The following is a 20,836-nucleotide window of genomic DNA, read 5'->3' on the forward strand; positions in this document are numbered from 1 at the left end:
ATCAAGCCAATTCTACTTCATATTAAAGTAAAACAGGCTTTATATTGTTGATCACTTATATTTTATATGATAAGCTTCGCATTAAAAAAATAAATGAGGATAGGATATACTAATCCCATCTATTTCTGATTTTCTGGAATATACACGTGAGAGTTTTGATTAAATATATGGAATATGTTATTCATAGTCAGGTGGTGGTATAGACACTAGGATTGAAGTATCAGAATCAATTGAATGAACATATTTAACTAACATCTGTGTAACCTTGGGGAATCTACTCAGCACTTTACATTTTACATCTGTGGAAAGGAGGATAATAAACCTATTTAGAGTAGATATTTTGTGGTTTAAAAAGCAGTAGGCATAGAGTGCCTGTGACTTAGATCACAATCAATAACTGATACTGCCCACTTCTGGAGCCTGTATAGGAATAAAATACACTCTAGGAATGTAAAAATTATTTAAGGTAAAGATATGTGAACAAATTAAAATAATTAACATAGAATTTTAAATCTCATAGGTAGGTTATTTTCATAGAAATAAATATAAATAGTTTAATGCAATATTGATAGAGAATTATGGTAACAATTAATATATGCAATTTTTTAACACTCTCCATACAGATTTCGTGTAGTTATACCAAAGTAATGTATTGCATTCAATCTTGGGTTTCTAGTTACCTCATATTTTTGTTTTTGCCAGTTTACTCTTAAAACAGTTACTCTCTAGTACAGAAATTCACTTATCTTTTTATCTACCCTATCCTTGTGAACTGTCTTTGTTTCTGGGGCAGAGCAAAGAAGTTGCTAGAAAAGAGAGTAAATACATGACCTATATCTTCAAAACTCAAATCCCTAGGATTTAAGTAAGCAACTAATGGTAGAATTATGAGCAACAGTCACCCATATTTTTACTTAAAAATTACCTTTTGAAGTCCAAAAGTGGTTATACTTACACATGTAACACTCTTAATATGTTACATTAAGAGATGTTTAGTGCATATCTCTAATGATTTTCATGTACGAGTGGTATATCCATCAGAGTCCATTGGGAAACAGTAGAACATGGGCTAATTCAAGGAGGATTTACTTATAAAGGAATTGTTTCTAAATTAGTGAATATAAAGAAACCACGAGAGATTGTGTTATATTGCAGAGTAGTAGCAGTTAGGACTCAGCATTGCTGACACAGTGGGATGAGAGGAGGGAGATGTTGGACAGAGATGTGTATATCAGACTGGTATGAAAAAACTAGTGACCTTCAGTTAGGGTCCTAGTCAACTCTAGTCAAAGTAATGGTGTGAGACCCTGCAGAATAATTATGTTTTAACTTTCCTCTCTCCTTCCATCCTGGTGGAATTCTCCAGAGAATAAGGGAGTCTGTTGATAGAATCTAGTGCTTCACAAACTTAAATGTGATAAGAATCATCTGTGGACCTTCTTAAAATTTTAATTCAATCGGTCTAGGGTGGGACTTGGTAGTTGGCTTTTCTAACAAGCCTCCAGGTAGTATCAACTCTTCTAGACAATGCCACAGTTTATGTGGTAGGATGTAGCCTATTCAGATCAATCTTCTGCAAAAAGAACAAGGAGGAAGATAGATCTGGAAAGGCATGTAGACAATATAGAACACAGGTTATGATCATTTCTTTGCTTTCCTCAACATCATTTCTTTAGCAGCATAACTCTGGATCAAATACAACTATCACAGTTCATCTATGTTTGTTTTAAGCAGAAGCCAGGCAACGATTCCAAGGCTTCTAGTGAAAAAGTTAGGTAAAATATAATAATCTGAAATGAGAGAGATGATGACATGACATATTGTTACTTATTAAAGTAATAATATTTCCTGGATTCTTTTATTTAAAATTATTCTCTATAACAATGAAATTTGTAGTGGAAGTATATATTCCACTGCCTCAGTCTGATGATATTCATTAATTGTGGTCCCTATTATTCCAGCAGTTGTTTTTTTCTCAATTATTTTCCTATTAAGAAGGCATTATAGTATACATAAGTGATCTCTGATGTCAATTGTAAAACAAATATGAAACATAAAATTACTCCATTTATTTTGGGAAAAAATAATAAACCTGCGGGTGTATATTTTATTGAGATTATTTGGGAAGTTTTTCCTAATCCTTATATTCCCTAAGGCATCCATGTGAAAACTAGGTCTATCCTAAACATCCTACTTAAAAAAGAAAAGAAAACGAATGTTATCATTTTTCATCATACTTTATATTGAAATTATCCATAGTAAAATTAATTTATGAAAATTATGGAGAACAGAAATTACAAATAAAATGAATAGAAAATTATTTCTATTCAAAAGACTATATCAAGACAAAAAAGAGCCTAGGAAAAAGAATGGAATGGATCTTAATATTTAATTGTAGGACTAAAGATAAGCTAAAAAGTTCATTTGAAGCTATCAGAAAAATGAGGATTAAAAGAACTAAAGGCTAAGACAGTTTTAAAAGTGTTAAACACGTCTGTGAACCACACCAATGGTTACTCTTCCCATATGGTGACTTTTATTATGCCAATTATAAGAATCCCTGAAGAGAATATAAAAAATCCCACATTTTTCTTATAATCCTGACATTTTACAGCACGCCATAACTGTAAGACCTGTTACGCCAAGCATTGCGGGTGCATCTGCTGGTATCTTCATAAGTGTTTTGGATTCCTGAATTTGTTCCATATCTGGGAGAGAAGAAAGCCCATATACAACTTTTAGAGTCTTTATCCAATAATTAGTAGTGTAATTTCTCAATCAATTATTTAATCATCCATTGTCTCAAATGAAAAACAAAAGAATTGATTCAGACCTCTGAAAATTAACAAATTGATTTTATCAAGTATGAGGTTTCTTTTCTGTTCTATTTAGTTTTCCAAGTTAAAAAAATATATACTTATGTCTCAATGTGAAATTATTGAAAAATAAGATTTCAAAAGTTTAAGGTCTAGGTTCATCTCATTAAAACTTTTAGACCTAATAGCTTCAGAATCTTCTTTTGTAAAAGTGAAACGAGCCCCTTACAAGAATGCCTTAAAGTATGTTGAGTAACTATACCTATGTTCATAAGCACTAGCATGATTGCATATCTAAGGATATTTCTGTATATTTTATTAAATTTACTATTTTGGTTAGAGGATTTAGGTATATATATATGTATATGTGTATATAATATATATATAGGTTATGATCTTATGTATACACACACATACAACACAAGTTAGAAATCCAGAGAAATTAGATGATTTACCTTATGTGCCATCTCTACATAGTGAAAAAGACATAACACCAAATAGTTGAAAAGTTTTAGTATATTACAGTCCCAATTGTATTAGCCTCTGAAACTGATTAGATCTTAAAATTGTAACTGGTAGTAACAATGATAAAAAAACAACAACTAACATTTATTAAAATCTTGTGTTTTCTGATACCTGAAATCTGTTGTAGAACTTAAGCATAGTGATACAATATATAATTGTAAATTTTCTTTCAGCTAAAAATTGGACAACACATGCATTTATATTTATACATTTAATGCAAGATTAAATGCTAGCCACAAACTAGCATGGTAGCATAAATCAAAGTTTAGGACTAAAAAAATTAGAGGATATTAACCATATTACTTAGTCCTAGTAATTTTGAAAGGGATAATGCATTACATTTTAAGTAATTTCAAAATTGAATATATATCATTTCTTACTACATTTGATTTAATTCCATCATTTCAAATTTGAGAATATTTTGAATCTTACATATACCTAATATGTAAGTCCCTACAAGTGAATTTATAGGTGCTCTTGAACATATTTAGTTGTACCACTGCCTTTCTCAGTAAATGGTGGTCAGTATTATTTCTCTTCTTTTAACATATTGTGAAATAAAATATTTTTCACAAAGATTCATGAGCCACTTACTAGCACATTGTTAAATTTTCTATTATGCCTTTTTAGTGTATAATCCAGAAACATGATCTTATTACAAAAAACCTCCATCATTGTGTAAATTTATACTACAGAAACGTTTATAATGCAAAATTCTTTTCTCAGAAATTTGTATGGAGTGGTAAATCTTAAATGAAAGTTGGGTAAAGAGACACTGCAAGAATACTACCTATGTTTTATTCTACTGTCAATATAGTTTCTTGGTCTTTCTTCTCTTCTTCTAAGGATAATGTGGAAGGAGTGACTGATTAGCCAGCCTTCATGCTAAATATGTTCTGAAGAAGTATTTTATACTGTCAGTGTAGTATGTAGAAGACAGGTGTTAAGTTTTAACGTGCTTAGGCCAGTTACATAGAACCACCATCCAAACAAAACATATCCTCTTAGCACAGTTTAATATTTTTATAATCTCTCTCTCTATTTTAAATTTGGGGATAGAATTGAATATTCCAATTACATCAGTCTTCCCTTCTCCCTTTGGTCCAAAAGTGGGCAACACATACATTATATACACTTTATGCAAGATTAAGTGCTAGCCACAAACTAGCATGGTAGCATAAATCAAAGTTTAGGACTTTAAAAAAATTAGAGGGTAAGAAACATCTTACTTATTCCTAGTAATTTTCACCTAAAAATTCAAATTCTATACCTAAATACTTCAAGATACATGAATGAGTTACTTAGAAATGAACAAACAACTTACCCCATGTCTTTTGGGACCAGAACATGGGTCTCCCAATTCCTAGCCATGTGAGAGAAACGCCACAAAATAACACATCATTCTTTAACATTATATTTACCTGTAATAAACTTCCTAGCCAATGACTGATTATCTTTCTTAGTACCCAGGTAAATGAATCTGTCCATAGTGAGATGTGATATATTCTCTAAATCAAACAACCCCCACACATATTAGTTTTAATAATCAAAACAAAACCTAAATGAATTATTTTATTAGTGTAATTTATTTATTAAGTGTAAAGATAAAGATAGAAGTGAAATTAATTCAAAATAAGAAGGAGGGCAGCCCTGGTGGTGCAGCGGTTTGGTGCCGCCTGCAGCCCGGGGTATGATCCTGGAGACCCGGGATGGAGTCCCACGTGGGGCTCCCTGCATGGAGCCTGCTTCTTCCTCTGCCTGTGTCTCTCCCTCTCTGTGTGTGTGTGTCTCCCATGAATAAATAAATAAAATCTTAAAAAAAATAAGAAGGATTATACATCCAGTATCATGATATCAAACACACTAGAGAAGAAAGGCATTATTATACACTTGAAAAGTTAAAATGAGGCAAAAGTAACCTCCCCATTAATAAGAATTACTTACTTTCTCAAATGATTTACTTTTCTCAAAATAATCTGATTTAATCACAGATTTAAAAAGAAGCTACTGACACTTGTAAGATAAATTATTGTCAAAATAAATACTACAAATTTGGAAGATTATGATAATGAACAGAATATTGCATTTATTTTTTATTGTTGTGTTAGAATATAATCTAGGTAGAAAATGAAAGGTAACAGTAAATAATGCTATTGGTCTTCTACTAGAATCCCAAAGAAATCTGAAATATTTTTTTCCAATGAAAAAATGTTTTGCTCCTTAATACTAAACATGTCTGTTTTTTCTTACAAAGATAATAACCACAAAATTACAGACTGTCTTTATGTAGCAATGAAAGAGAATGAAAAATATTTTTAAAAATGCACGTATATGAATTTTGAGTCATGTAGTGAGGAGTCTATTGATTTTCAAATAAGGATTTTCAAGACAGGAGATGTCTTATGACTTTTAAGTTTTAGAACCTCAGTGATAGCGGGAACAGTTAAAGATCATCTTTTCCAAATCTCCAACTGATAGCTGAATTCCCTCTATCCCATCTGTGTGATATGGTCAGTTTCCTAACATTAAACACTGGCACCAATATTAAATCTATTACCTTACTCTTTTTTTTTAAGATTTTATTTATTTATTCATGAGAGTCACAGAGAGAGAGAGAGAGAGGCAGAGACACAGGCAGAAGGAGAAGCAGGCTCCACACAGGAAGCCCGATGTGGGACTCGATCCTTGGACTCCGGGATCACGCCTTGAACCAAAGGCAGACGCTCAATCACTGAGCCACCCAGGCGTCCCAAATCTATTACTTTCCAATCAATTTTCTCCTAGTAATACCACAGGTTCTCAGGTCACCCTAATAAAGATTCTCTAATATAAAAATAAAGTCATATGACACCTGTTTCAGGCACACACACATATGTTGACATTTGAATAAAATCAAGTTCTTATCCATATATGTGTATATATGGTTAATTTTAATAATAGGCATTGTAATTTAAATTAAATAAGTTCAAATAGATGACTGGCTGGTTAAGAAGGATGTTACATGAGTTTTAAGAAACATCAATCACTATTTTTTGGTAAGTTTTAAAATGCATTTTAGAATTCAAATTGATTTTGGAGATAACAGAATAATAATTGATCTGAAAAATACTGCAGTGTTATTCAGTGTTATTTCCCTGCAGTGGTTTAAAACTACTTTAACAAAGATTACGGAAACAAAATGTTTTTTTCTAGAGTCCAGGGCTTGCAACTAAAAAAAAAAAAAAATGGTAGATTTGTTTATTGCCATAATATATTTCTTTCTCCAGACTTTTTCCATATTACAAAATGCTTCTATTCTACTAAAAAAAAAAAAAAATAAGTCAAACCAAAAAAGCAATAAAAGTTAACAAAAATGAACAAAAACTGTTTAGCATGTGAAAAGCAGAAGAAAACAAAGAAAATAGATATTTGTGCATATGGCTATCTGTCTTGCATTTTATTAATTTAAAAAGAACTATTAGAACATACATAATTTTATGTATTCAAAATAGCTTTATACATGACACTGCTTCTACTTGAATATTCATTCTTTTTTTTAAGATTTTATTTATTTATTCATAAGAGGCACAGAGAGAGAGAGAGACAGACAGACAGACAGACAGAGACAGAGACACAGGCAGAGGGAGAAGCAGGCTCCATGGAGGGAGCCCGATGTGGGACTCGATCCCAGGTCTTCAGGATCAGGCCCTGGGCCAAAGGCGGCCCTAAACCGCTAAGCCACCCGGGCTGCCCTGAATATTCATTCTTTCACCAATTTTTCCTTCCTGATTTATGATTAATAAAGGAAATCACCCTGACAAAATACTTTAATTAAATGAGCTAATATTTTTGTATTAAAATCATAAAAATATCTTAAGTATGTGCTTATTGTTTAACATAGTCTAAAGCTTTTGTGAATTTAAATTTTATATTATATTCCATTCACTCCTTTTTCTCCTCTAAAATGGATAGTCTCCTGGACTTCCATCTTCTACATCCCTATTACATTGCAATACATTTAAAAAGATGGAATTTTTTCCTCAATTTAAATTGAAAAAAAGATATTTAGAAAATAATGATATAAATCTAGGTTCCCTTAGAACCAGGAAACTGTTTAAAACTCTTTGGTCTGAGGTGATGTTTTATGAGCTGGGTATTGTTCCTGACTTCACTCAACCAAATAATCAAGTCTAAATGTAAAGCACCTTACATAAAACTTTATAAACATAAACACACACACACACACATACACACCTGTAGCTTGCTTTCTTTTCTTTCTTTCTTTCTTTTTCTTTCTTTCTTTCTTTCTTTCTTTCTTTCTTTCTTTCTTTCTTTCTTTCTTTCTTTCTTTCTTTCTTTTTCTTTCTTTCTTTTTCTTTTTCTTCTTTCTTTCTTTCTTTGTTTCTTTCTTCTTTCTTTTATTTTCTTTCTTTCTTCTTTCTTTCTTCCTTCCTTCCTTCTTATTTATTTATTTATTTATTTATTTATTTATTTATTTATTTACAAGAGACAGACAGAGGCAGAGACAGGCAGAGGGAGAAGTAGGCTCTCTGCAAGGAGCTGGATTTAGGACTCTATCCCAGACCCAGGATCACGCCTGAGTCGAAGGCAGACACTTAATTGCTGAGCCACCCAGGTGTCCCACATATTGTTTTCAACATTATTTATACTTCATTACACATGATAGAATTGAGGGTTTTTCTATTTGTTTGTTTGTTTTTACCTTCTGGAATTTACGTCTTCAATTTTGGCCTTCTGGTTTAAAATTTTCCCATGTATTCTCCTTTTATCTTTTTAAAGAATTCCAGATTTGTGTTACAACTACCATGAAATCATCAAGCTTGTCTGTAATAGTTGAAGTCAGATATTACAGCACAGAGGGAAAGTAGAGCTAGAATTCCTATTTATAATTCATGTTTAGATTGGGATTATCCAGAAATATACCTCAAAATATAAAATGCATATTTTATTTAGAATTTAAGGAAAGCAGGAAAATTCACAAATGGCAGAATGAAATTTAGAGCAGTAGTAGTTCTACTCCAGTAGAACTAAACTCTGGCTTGCCATGGGAATGGAGATGTCGAAGAGAATTATAACAGAAAGTACAACTTGAGAGAGAAGAGTAGTCATTCTTTTGCTGATAAAGAATCCCAGAGCTATCAAGAGACTGAGCTGCCATCTACTCCTAGCTTCTCATTTTAAGAGAAAAGATAGATAAAAAAGCAGATTCTTATCCAAAATCACACAACTAATAATTGCTAAGAATTGGGACTCTTAAATCCAGCTCCAAAGATCATTTCCTTCTTTTTTTAAACATAGTATGTATAGATAATTCATAACTATCTATTCCAGTAAATCATCCACCCTCTCTCTAGCTTTCTACTTTTGAGGTATTATTAAGAAACAAATCACCATAAAATGTTTCAAAACCAATAAAATACCCATGACATGAACTAAGTGGGTAAAATGGCAAGTAAGAATTAGTGAAATGATCGTTTTAAACTATGTAACAAAATTCAGATTTGCTTTTTACCAAATTATGGCATAAACAAAACCTAATTTTCTAATGTAACCCCTAGCCTGTAAATCTTATAAAAATCAATATTCCTACATTGTAACTGAAGAAATTAAATATATCCCTTGTATTATTGTTCTTGTTGGTTTTTTAAAAGAAAATAATTGATATTTAAATATCTCATTACATCAGGTTGCATAACTTTTTTTAATTAATGGAGTTTCAATTAAATAGATTTCCTTTATTTCACTTGCAGTCTTTATTTTTTATCATTCGTAAAGAGTACATAACAACTATAGTTACTCCAATAATTTATAACTAAAAAATAATACTTTTCCTTAATTCAAAACACTCGAAAAATGTTTTTAAAATATTCCAGTTACTTCAGTTCATTTGTATTTATCTATTAGGTAAATCCAGTCATATCTATCTTAATACAGTGCAAATGAAATATACCAGCTTCTTATGATATTGGCTTTCAATATTGTATCATCAAAAACATAGCAAGATATTTCAGATAAACTCCTGATAGTTGTAATTCAATTTTATAATTTTTGTAGGCTATAAACTGACATCAATCATAATGTCAAAAGCAATGACTTTGAAAGGAAATCATTATTGGCAGAAATACTAAAATGTATTTTAAGTTTTTCCAATAGCATTTTCTTAAGTGTGTCCTCGTGTTCACTTAGGCTAAATAACCTAAAAAAAAAAAAAAAATCAGTTTAGGAACCTAGTTCATTAAATTCTTTCCACTTTTATTTATTTACTTTTATTTTTCTAGTTTAATTTTTTCATTAAATTTGATGAATTCAAGTTATATAAAGTGTTAGTATTTTGCTCTCATATAAAAACTCGCATAATATTTAAAAACATATCCACACTTATATGCAGGATTCTCCTGACAGAACCCTTAATATCTTTCACAACTGCTTGGTATTTTACTACTTAGTGATTATATTGCTATATTTTCTTTTTTATTTTCTTCTGGGTACCCTACATCAGGCTTAAGAAAGCAGTTTCTGTAACTTGCATAATTCAATGCTAACAAAATTTGTTAACTTGAATTTTATTTTAAAATTGTATATCCTGATACATGTTTTTGTTTGTTTTCTTAACTAGTGAAAAAGGCCATAGATTTTAAATCTAGAGGATTTAAATTGTTTCCAGGGAAAGACAACAGCAACAAGTTTTCTATCTGTGAGTGTACTCCTTTTTTGTTACTTTCTCTAGTGCAAGAGTGAAGTTTGTGGTGTCTGTGTTGTTTGTGTGTGTTTTATAAAAATGTTTGTGTATTTACCAAATTAACTGCATTAATATCTATATAACATGCATGATTATTATTCAATATTTTCTTGTATTTAAATGTGTATTGAGTTAATGGATAATGTGGTAAACCCCCAAGCTGAGGCTGTTTCAGATGTAAAAATACTCTTTGAGCTAGTATGTTGGATAGCATTCTAGATTTGTAATTCTAGGATGTGAGATTTAAAAAAAATGTGAGTAAAATTAAATTGGTGGTTTCTTATAGGAATTTTTGTTCAGCATAAATATTTTTTAGGGAAAACATTCTTTTTATAGCAATTTTTCATTTAAGAAAAATATATGTATTCTCAATTTGAATGAACTTACTCATACCCTTTAAGTCAAGTTTTTTGTACATTAATTAGTTAACTATAGTATCATTTTTTGTTTTCTCTGAGAAATCACAAAATGGCTTGAAATACATGTATTTATGTGCTGATCAGTACACAATTTTGCTTAAGATTCAGGGATTTGTAGATTGCTGAGGTTCATCCTTGAATCTCATATTAAGAATCACTGAATTACAGTATTCTTATTTATTGTGGTAAACAAATAAAAATTTTAGGCAAGCTATGCATTTTTGTATTTATATTATAAATCAATAGCAGATTGTAGAAATTTTCTACCTGTCATTCATATATATATGTATGTATATATATGAAATATACATACATAATAAAATACATTATATATATATGTTTTATATATATATAAAAGAAATTTGGAAAGAAACCACTCATGACAGAATATTGGACTTTCTAAAATGACATTGATTGTAAATAAGTTTAAGTGTTATAATAACATATTTTAACAGAAATATATTTTGAGCATTATTATTTTTATTCAATTCCAAATAATCTGATGAAATGAGTTTATAGGTATTTCTTTAACAAATATTATTTGTTATGGTTATATCAGAAAATATTTTATCTTTGTATCTATTGACTGGTATATATAGTAGTAAATGTCAGAAATTGAACAATTAAACCAATTATCAAAAAACACCAGGGCCTATATGTTATCTAACATTTTAAAGTATCATAATTTTAAAATGTGATTTTACATTTTGTTAGATCCAAGAATACTAAGCCAAAAATAACAGATATCAGTAGTAAATCATTGATCAAATTAGATTGCCTTTGTACAACACTAAACAGTTCATTTCAAAGTATTTAGCTATATAAGTATGATTTCTTGTTATTTTGAGGGGTTAAAACATATCTATGTTTAAAAGAAATAGTGTTATGGTAATATTTTCATAAATAAATCATTTGCTATATTTTTGGAAAGATATTCTTCCTATAAAAGAAAATATAAAGAGAAAAAAATTGTCAAACGAATATCCTGACATACCAAATTTCATCATGTCAATATGAAAAAGAAGTTATATCTTCACAGGCTTGAATATTAGGTTTACTAGGTTTTTTCTAATATTTTTTTCTGGCCAATATATTTATTTTGGAACTCTAAATAGAATTATAAACTATACTGTTTTCACCCTTTCCTCATTTTGGCTATACAGATGTTATTTTATATGCTGCATGCTTTGAGTTTTCAGATGCCCTGGAAAATTCAGGCTATACTAAAAAAGCTAAGATTTATCAAAGCATTAGAATGTATGTAACTCTTTATATTTGATATATTGCCTTAGTGTACATAGTTATTATTTTTATTGTTCTTGTACAGGGGTTATGAGTTTACAAAAAAGGAATTTAGACATGATAGTGTATCTGGTAGGCAAAAAAACTAATTCTTTTAAAAATATTTTATAAAGCATATTTGGGTTAAAATTGTCAGAAGAAAAGTTAATGAGGCAAAAAAAAAGTTAAACATGAAGCAAAAATGTTAACTTACTTCATAATTTTATTTATTTATTTATTTATTTATTTATTTATTTATTTATTTATATTTGATTGATGTTTGATTTACCAACATAGAGTATGACACCCAGAGCTTATCCAGTCAAGTGCCTTCCTCAGTGCACTGTCACCCAGTCACCCCATCCCCCCCACCTCCCCTTCATAATTTTAAAACATAATTTGTATTTAACCATTTGTATTTTACCATTACAATTTATGTAATAGATAAAATATATTCTTGGACTTTTTATTTTTAACATAAACAATCACAAATAAAACAAATTATGTATTGCCAATTTCTTATACTCACAAAATAACAAATCCGCGTGATATTAAATTTCACTTCACTACATTTTTTTCAAGAGATTTTTATTTATTTATTCATAGAGACACACAGAGAGAGAGGGAGAGACACAGGCAGAGGGAGAAGCAGGCTCCATGCAGGGACCCCGATGTGGGACTCGATCCCGGGTCTCCAGGATCACGCCCTGGGCCGAAGGCAGGCGCCAAACCACCGAGCCACCCATGGATCCCTCAAATATTTTATAATTAATTTCAAAACTTCATTCTTTGTGGTTGTTTATAGAAAATGATCATATATATATATTTTAATTTTTATCATTATTACTTATCTATTAACAAGTAAACATTCAGGTCTTCATCTCTCTGACATCATTTACTCAACACAGGGCCAAATAATTTAGAAGGATATAATTTTACCTTATATAAACCTTTCAAATGGAAAAAAAATGCTTGTGTTTTTTGAAAAACACAGTTAATTCTGTTACAGGAACTGCCAGAAGTGAGCATAAGCGAGGGGGACATGAACTATACACGTTGCCAATATGTCTTCGCACAGTAGCACTTCTAAAGTTTAACTAGGAAACAAATTAATAAGAGATTCAGGAAAAGCGGCAGCAGTGTTCATGGGGAGCATTTGGTCGTTTAAATGTTACTTTAGTCTTTTTCTAGCTTTAATACCTGACCTCTAAAGGCCTCTATCCATCCCTTGTTGTTTTTCATCAAAAAGTGTAGATTTGTCAATTAACGGGAAAAATATTTTTTTGAGTTTTAAAAATAAAAGCTTTTTTTAATTTTAAAATGTTGAACTTAGAAAACTGTGATCTTCCCAACTTTTCTACTAGGGTCTTCTAGAATATTAAGGTGGAATTATGAAGAAACTATGAGCTTCCCATAATGTATTTTTAAATTTCATTTTATCTTCAAATCCATACTTTCATTCATTTCATGTTATTCATTTATTCTACAATTCTATTTGAGCTACTTCTTCAACATTAAGAAGGTAAAATAGTGAATAAAATATAGTTTCAGCTGGAAAGGATCCAGCATTTTATTGAGAAGCTCAATTAAGAGGCAATTCTTTATAGAATATATGGTATAAAATAGCACTCTGTCAACATCCATGGTGTATGAGCTCAGAACAAGATCCAAAACACTGTATTTCATAAGACGGAATAAAAATGTTAAATCTGAGTCTAAGAAAAGTGACAATGGACCCAGCTGGGTGAGGTAATATGGAGGTGACTTTTATCCAGAATCTACTTGCTTTTATTTTTGAAGTAAATTATGTCCCATATAAACTCAGAAGCCTCAGAAAACTTGGTTATTCCCTTAAGATTGTCATTAGGGTTAAATGAGTTGATATATGTAAAGATGTAGAATATTTCCTGACACATAATTATTATATCTTTATGTTGACTAAGTTTATATAGTTTTCAAGCTATAATATGTAAAAATATGGTAAATTAATTAAGATTCCTGTAGCATATTTATAAACCCATATAAACCTACAACTTCAGTGTGATAATAAATTATAATTCTTTTGTTTTTTTTTTAATTCTATAAAATTTACCCTCCCCTCCCCTCTTTTATCAACTTCTTTGTGGAGCAAAGAACTCATGTTGCATTAGTGAAAATAATGGACATAATAAACATCCTTAAAGATCAGAGCAAAAAGAGTATTCCCGATAGTGATGCTCTTTTCAAGAAGCAGCACCCTGTCCATGTAATTAAACTCTTAAAGAATACTCAACCCCTCAGCAAATTACTATTCAATTTTTAAAAAGTGAAAGTGTTAAATCTGTCCAATTGCTTAAATGGCATTATGTAGTGAAAGCAGCTATTGAATGAATACTACTAACTTCATTTAAAATTCTTGGTATCACTTGCTATGAGCAGTTTTAAATATTTTCATATTTCAGAGAAATAAGATATTATGCACTTTGTTCTTTATTTTTTTATTTTAAATGTGTTTAAAGAATATTAAATACATGTATCATGCAGAAGCTTTCCCCTTATCTGTACATTTTAAATTGGAAAGTCTTTCCCCTATTGCAGATATGCAAAAATAGTGGTTTAAAGGACACTTCCAAATTGACAAAAAATAATTTGACAATTACAATCATAAGGAATATAATTAATTAAGTGAAAATGATAAAAACTATGGATATGCTCTGCATTTTAAGATAAAACATTTGGTAAAGAAGTGTTGAATTTTAATTTGTGATGTCATTTTGGTTTGCTGAGCTGTCTGGACAAGATGGAGGGATTAGCATTTAAAAGTAGAATTTTTTGAATCAACTGGCCAAGGTTTAAACCTAGACTAAGACATTGACAGTATGACTTTGAAAACATTTTTAACCTCTTCATGCCTTAGTTTCCTCATGTACAGGAAGTATCTAATAATCGTAGCTCCCTTTAGATTTTTATGAAGTTTAAATGTGTAAATGATATAGAATAATTCCAGACATATAGTTCCATGTTAAGCATTAGCTATTGTTAAAATTCATATTAACCACAGGGTTACTCCTTGAGGTAATAATGATGATAAAATGGAAGAAAATGAATTTTTTTATTATTTTTATTTTCTAATGTATTCACAGATCAGTTCTACATTAACCTGTAATCTGTGTTGTAGATTGTAAAATAATATGCTAGGTAAGCCCAGGTCATGCCACTTCTTTATCTCCACTGCATGTCAAAAAAACACATTTAGGTAACATAAACTATGACATTTTCAAAAGCCATTTAAAGATAGGAAATAGAATGTTTCCCATAGGCAGTACTTGATTCATTGAAAACTACATCCAAGGTATTGTGGTTAATTAAACGACTATGGCATAGTCACTGAGAAGTTATTAACTCATATCTAGGCATTATGGATATATTAAAATAATTATGTTTTCCCTAATCTTTATAAAGTATATAGTCTCTTTGGATATGTGACCAGGAATGTGAAACTACTAATTTATGATATTATAAGAATTTTAAAACTAAGTATAAAATTTCTCATGTTATATAACATGACATATTAGAATTATCTGGAAAAGTTAGAGATTGTGTTTTGCAAAAAGTGGGACTTGAACTGAATCTTTAAAATTAGAATTTTGATAGCTAAGTAGGAAAAAAAAGGAAAACTTAGAGATATGGAGAAAGTACAAATAAGGCAGGGGTGAGCATGGCTGGCTGGTAAAACTACAGAACAATGAAGAACCCACTGAGCTTGAGTTATGGACTAGTGGGAAGTACAACTGATATGGTAGAAATCTGGAATCATAGGATATTTTTACATTAATCAAAACTGTGTTTGAGAAAATTTAACCTTCCTTTTAGTATTCAAGATGGTTTGGAGATAAATAATAATGGAGTGTATAAAAGCATCAGTGATTACATTGGATCTGAGCATGCACATGAGATAACAGTAGGGATTTCAGTGGGATTATCTAGTAGTAGATCATTGAAGGGGCAGGAATAGAGCTTGGAAAAAAAAAGATAAAGCAGTATATTGGAACTTATTAGCAAAGAGGTAATTTCTTCAAGCCATGAGGGTAATATAAAATCAAGACAACTGCGGGTCACTGCCTTTGAATTTGTCCACTATAAAGTAAGAGAGTAGTCAAAAGCAAAGAGAAGGATACAAAACAAAACAAAACCAAACCAACAACCCCAGAAAGTTAAAGAGGAATGAAATAGCAAGTCATCAGACCAAGAAGAGTAAAACTATCATATATTTTGCAGGGATTGGTGTATATGTAATAAAGTTGTCAATGAGAATATTGGTTAGGGATATTTAAGAAAGTGATTTTTTATAGAATGAAAGGAATAGATATAAAATTTCATATCTGATTGAAAATATGACAATTTTCCAAGAACTGTGACTGTGGGGCATTATCTGATAGTTATCTTGTTATCCAATAAATCAATTTGAACATATTGATCAACTTGAACTAAACAGTGCAGAGATCCAGCAGTTCTCAACATTGACTTTATATTAGAATCACCTTAAGAATTCCTGAAAAACATGCTTGCTTTGGAGCACATATACTAAAATTGGAATGATATTGAAAAGATTAGCATGGCCCCTGTGCAAAGATGACACACAAATTCGTGAAGAGTTCCCGAAAAACAAAATAAGCGAAAAACTGATACCCAGGGTCCTGCCCTAGACTAATTGTGTTAGAATATCTAGAGGTGGAAATAAGTATCTTCATTCTTTAATGAAAGTTCCATCAGTGACTCAGATTCACAGTGTAGGCTGAGAAATATTACAAGGTTTAGATTTCTTTTCTCTGTGGAATCTCCACTCAGGTACTATTCTTTTCTCAAAAAGCAGATAAGTTGATGAAGCAAAATAGCAATTATTCTTTAGTTCATTAAAAGATTGAATTTATGAAATAATATCACTCACATATATCAGAACTATCAGGTTTAAAAATCTTTCTATTAAGATATCTGCCTTGGGGATTTAGTTACTCACTGTGATCACATTCATTGAAAATATTAATGTCTTTCATTAATTGAGTGTTCTGAAGAAACTGCTGAAAATGTGTACAATGGCTAGTAAAACATAATCATGTATATTGCTAGAGGGGAAAGCCATTGCTTTGGTTTTCAGCATTATATCATAATTCAGTGACATGTTTAGTAATTAGAACCATAGTTTTACTTAACATTGGCAGAGCATACTGCTTTATTATATGCCAAATAAGAAGTGCTAATAATCTTAAACTTTTCCCATAGGGTCTTATTTTTCTTTGGAACTTTAAAAATAATAGGCACCCAAATGACACTGTCATAGCTGATAGTGACTTCTTTACTGCCAATAATTAATGGAAACTCTGGCACTGATACCCTGGGTATGAATTTCCAGAGATTTCACAATTTGGTAGTAATTAAAATAAAGTGTTAGCTGTTAATTTGTTAATATTCAGAATAGCATGTCATTGAGGATGAACATCAAACTTACAGGTCCACTAATAGAAAAAATGCTTTCTCTTTATTACTGGGCTATAAAAATATATTTAATCTTTCTACATCTAAACTATTTGATTATAAAAAAATAAGAATATATTCTATGTAAATTATTCAATTAATTTTTCTTGATTTTCTAACCATGTTTTGATTCTTTCTTTCTTTTTTTTTTTTTCTGTTGTTACAGTAAATGAGGGAGGTATTAAAACAGCTTCCAATTTATGCCCAGATCCAGGAGAACCAGAAAATGGGAAGAGAGTTGGATCAGATTTTAGGTAACATTTTGTATTATTTATCTCATTACTTTGTCAATGTTTACTTTAATTTAAAATTTAAAAATAACTAATAACATGAAAATAAAGACGAAGTCATTTAAAACAATGGCAGCTAGATTTTATTTATTTGTTACTATTAATATTTCAGTGCTTTGAAGTGTTTAAATAACATATCTACTTTATCACAATACTTTTCTGTAATTTAAACAATTAATTTCTTGTCATATCTTAAGTGAAAAATCATGGTCTTTGGATTTGAAAGACATGAGTTAGAATTCAAATTCTGCTTAATAGTTGTCTGATCTTCAATAAGTAACTGAATCCTCTGCCTGAGTTTCCTGTTTTGTAATGTAAATCAAATTTAGCACATATAATGGTGAGTTTCAAATGAGGTACTGCCTGTGAAACCTTCCTGCAAATGTTCTATAAACATTTTATAAGTATTTTTCAGAAGTAACATAACTGAGTATGTTGTATCTTCATCTTAAAATTAGCTTTTATTTTATTAATTCAAAATTAAGTTTACTAACAACCAAGAAATGCACATAGTATATGTGGTAGGCAGTAATTTGCATAATAATATTTTAAAGCCTTGAAATTTTAGTAGACTTCTATAGTCTACTAAAATTTTAGTACCATTCTATAAATAAATAAGAATCTTATAAAATATTAAAGTTTAACATTCAAAACTCCTTGCTTTTAGAAAGTGTCCATGATACATAAAATGTTTAATAAAATTATTGATAATGATTATACTTACACTTAACACACATTTACTATTTTTACTTCTTTATATAAAATTATTTCTATAAAAGACTAAAGAATATCCCTGTGCATGGGGGAAATAGTTCTTAGAACAGTGACCTATGGATATTTTGTCCCCATGGATCGTTCAAGAGGACTTAAAGTTACACTTTGCTACACATGGGGAGGAAGAAAAAATAGTATAATTTCAACATAAATATAATTGGAATTTTCCACAAAAAATTACAGAACTTTATTTAATCAGCCCCATAATTAATATACATGATAATATTTGAAGAAAAACACTAGAAATTTAAAAGACCAGAGATCTAGTCAAACTCTGATCCTAATTAATTGACTTCATTAAAAATCAACTAAAGCTTTCAGCCTCAATAATTAGAAGTAATATTTTGTAGACTACAAAGTGATAAGCAATTTACCATGTGTTTTTTACATGTCTTTTTCATTTATTATAAAATTTTATATGGCATTTATTCTTTTATCTCCACTTTTCAAATGAGAAAAATAAAGCTGTTTTTACCCAGGTAATTATTTGATGGAACTGAAATTTGAATTTATTACTTCCTGATTCCAAAATCTGAACATTTGATCACTATATTACATTATGTTTTGAAGTCGAGCAAACTTCATTTAAATCCCATTCTTTTTTTTTTTTTTTTTTTTTTATGATAGTCACACAGAGAGAGAGAGAGAGGCAGAGACACAGGCAGAGGGAGAAGCAGGCTCCATGCACCGGGAGCCCGATGTGGGATTCGATCCCGGGTCTCCAGGATCGCGCCCTGGGCCAAAGACAGGCGCTAAACCGCTGCGCCACCCAGGGATCCCCTTAAATCCCATTCTTGCCATAAACTACTTGTCTTCTCCAAGACTTTATTTCCTAAGATCTAAAAATGAGAATAATACTTATTTCATAGGGTTAAGGAAATTACATGAAATGATGTATGCATGTAGTAATTATATAGCTTGAGACAAAAGAAGTATATAGTTGGGTTTAGCACCGTGTGCAGCCCGGGGTGTGATCCTGGAGACCCGGGATCGAGTCCCACGTTGGGCTCCCTGCATGGAGCCTGCTTCTCTCTCTGCCTGTCTCTGCCTCTCTTTCACTCTCTCTGAATAAATAAATAAATCTTTTTAAAAAAAGGAACTATATAGTTAATGCTAGTGGCTATTACAGTATTATATATTTACAGAATAATTGTTATTAACATGAATTTTTGGTCCCACTTTTTTTTTAAGATTTTATTTATTTATTCGTGAGAGACACAGAGAGAGGGAGAGTCAGAGACCCAGGCAGAAGGAGAAAAGACTCCATGCAGGGAGCCTGATGTGGAACTTGATCCTGGAATTCCAGGATCATGCCCTGGGCTGAAGGCAGGTGCTAAATCACTGAGCCACCCAGGAATCCCCATGGTCCCACTTTTAACAGAAATATATGCCTTTATTGGAAATAGACAATATAGTAAGTTAAATTGCCTTCAGATGTAGTGGATTCCATTTATAAGATTATTTTGTAATCATATTTCAATCATCATGACACATGTTAGGCATGAAGTGCTCACAGTCAGGGGAGCCTGGATGGCTTAGTCGGTTAAGCATCCAACTCTTAATTTAGGTTCAGGTCATGATCTCAGGGTCAGTTCCATGTCAGGCTCCACACTCCACACTCAGTGGGCAGTCTGCTTGAGATTCTCTCTTCCTCTGCCCCTCCCTATCCCCTTTCCCTCTCTCTCTCTCTCTCTCTCTTTCAAATAAATAAATCTTTCTTAAAAAAAGAAGCACACAAACTAAAATATAATATATTCATTATAAGTTAAGAATATACATTGTGTGAAATGTTACAGATGCACGGAGGAAGTAAGGCATTTTGGGAGGCTAGGAGATAAGGGTGATAGGAAGTTAACATTGAGCTAGATCTTAGAGGATGATTAGAATGTGATATAGAAAGAAGAAATATCCAGTGAACATTTATGTATTCATTATCTGCATACATTATTTGCCTATTATGTACCCGGTCCTATACTAGGAACAAATAAAACACACAAAAGCAGACATAGTACATGCCTTCCATAGTTCTTGGAATTTAATAGCGGAAAAGACAATAAACAGTTAAGTGGTACATGCAGTTGTAATAAAACATTTAGAACAGTTCTGTGAAATAAAAAATATAATAATAATAATAACTTCTGTAAGAGAGAATTAAAATGTCAGGATGGGAACCCACCCATGTTAAGAAGGCCCCACTCTCATTGATACCAGAATTTTATGCATCGAGACTATAAGGAAGGAAGAGCCCCACATTGAGGAAGAGCTTGATGAGCTATTCCAGGAAAATAAAGATCAGTGTGTCTAAATTAATGTAGGGATGCCTGAGGGGCTCAGTGGTTGAGTGTCTGCCTTCGATCAGGATATGATCCTGAAGTCCTGGGATTGAGTACCACATCGGGCTTCCTCCATGGAGCCTGCTTCTCCCTCTGCCTATGTCTCTGCCTCTCTCTGTGAATCTCTCATGAATAAATAAATAAATAA

The 20,836-nt window shown here is 31.0% G+C and overlaps 1 protein-coding gene and 1 non-coding gene across 3 annotated transcripts in view; both read left to right on the forward strand.

Moving 5' to 3' along the window:
• CSMD3 (CUB and Sushi multiple domains 3) overlaps positions 1-20,836 on the forward strand; it is a 1,174,336-nt gene that overhangs the window by 477,232 nt on the left and 676,268 nt on the right. The window contains exons 8-9 of one of the 2 annotated variants that reach the window (XM_072734032.1): positions 9,958-10,035; positions 17,458-17,545. In XM_072734032.1, coding sequence (XP_072590133.1) covers positions 9,958-10,035; positions 17,458-17,545 — 166 coding nt within the window. The remainder of the gene's footprint in view (positions 1-9,957; positions 10,036-17,457; positions 17,546-20,836) is intronic. The other variant, XM_072734033.1, reaches the window with a different exon arrangement.
• LOC112916061 (U6 spliceosomal RNA) lies at positions 16,321-16,426 on the forward strand. The gene has a single exon (XR_003234243.1). It is a non-coding gene; the product is annotated as a U6 spliceosomal RNA (small nuclear RNA).

The sequence above is a fragment of the Vulpes vulpes genome, chromosome 13 (genome assembly GCF_048418805.1).
Source record: "Vulpes vulpes isolate BD-2025 chromosome 13, VulVul3, whole genome shotgun sequence".
Classification (NCBI taxonomy): Eukaryota; Metazoa; Chordata; class Mammalia; order Carnivora; family Canidae; genus Vulpes; species Vulpes vulpes.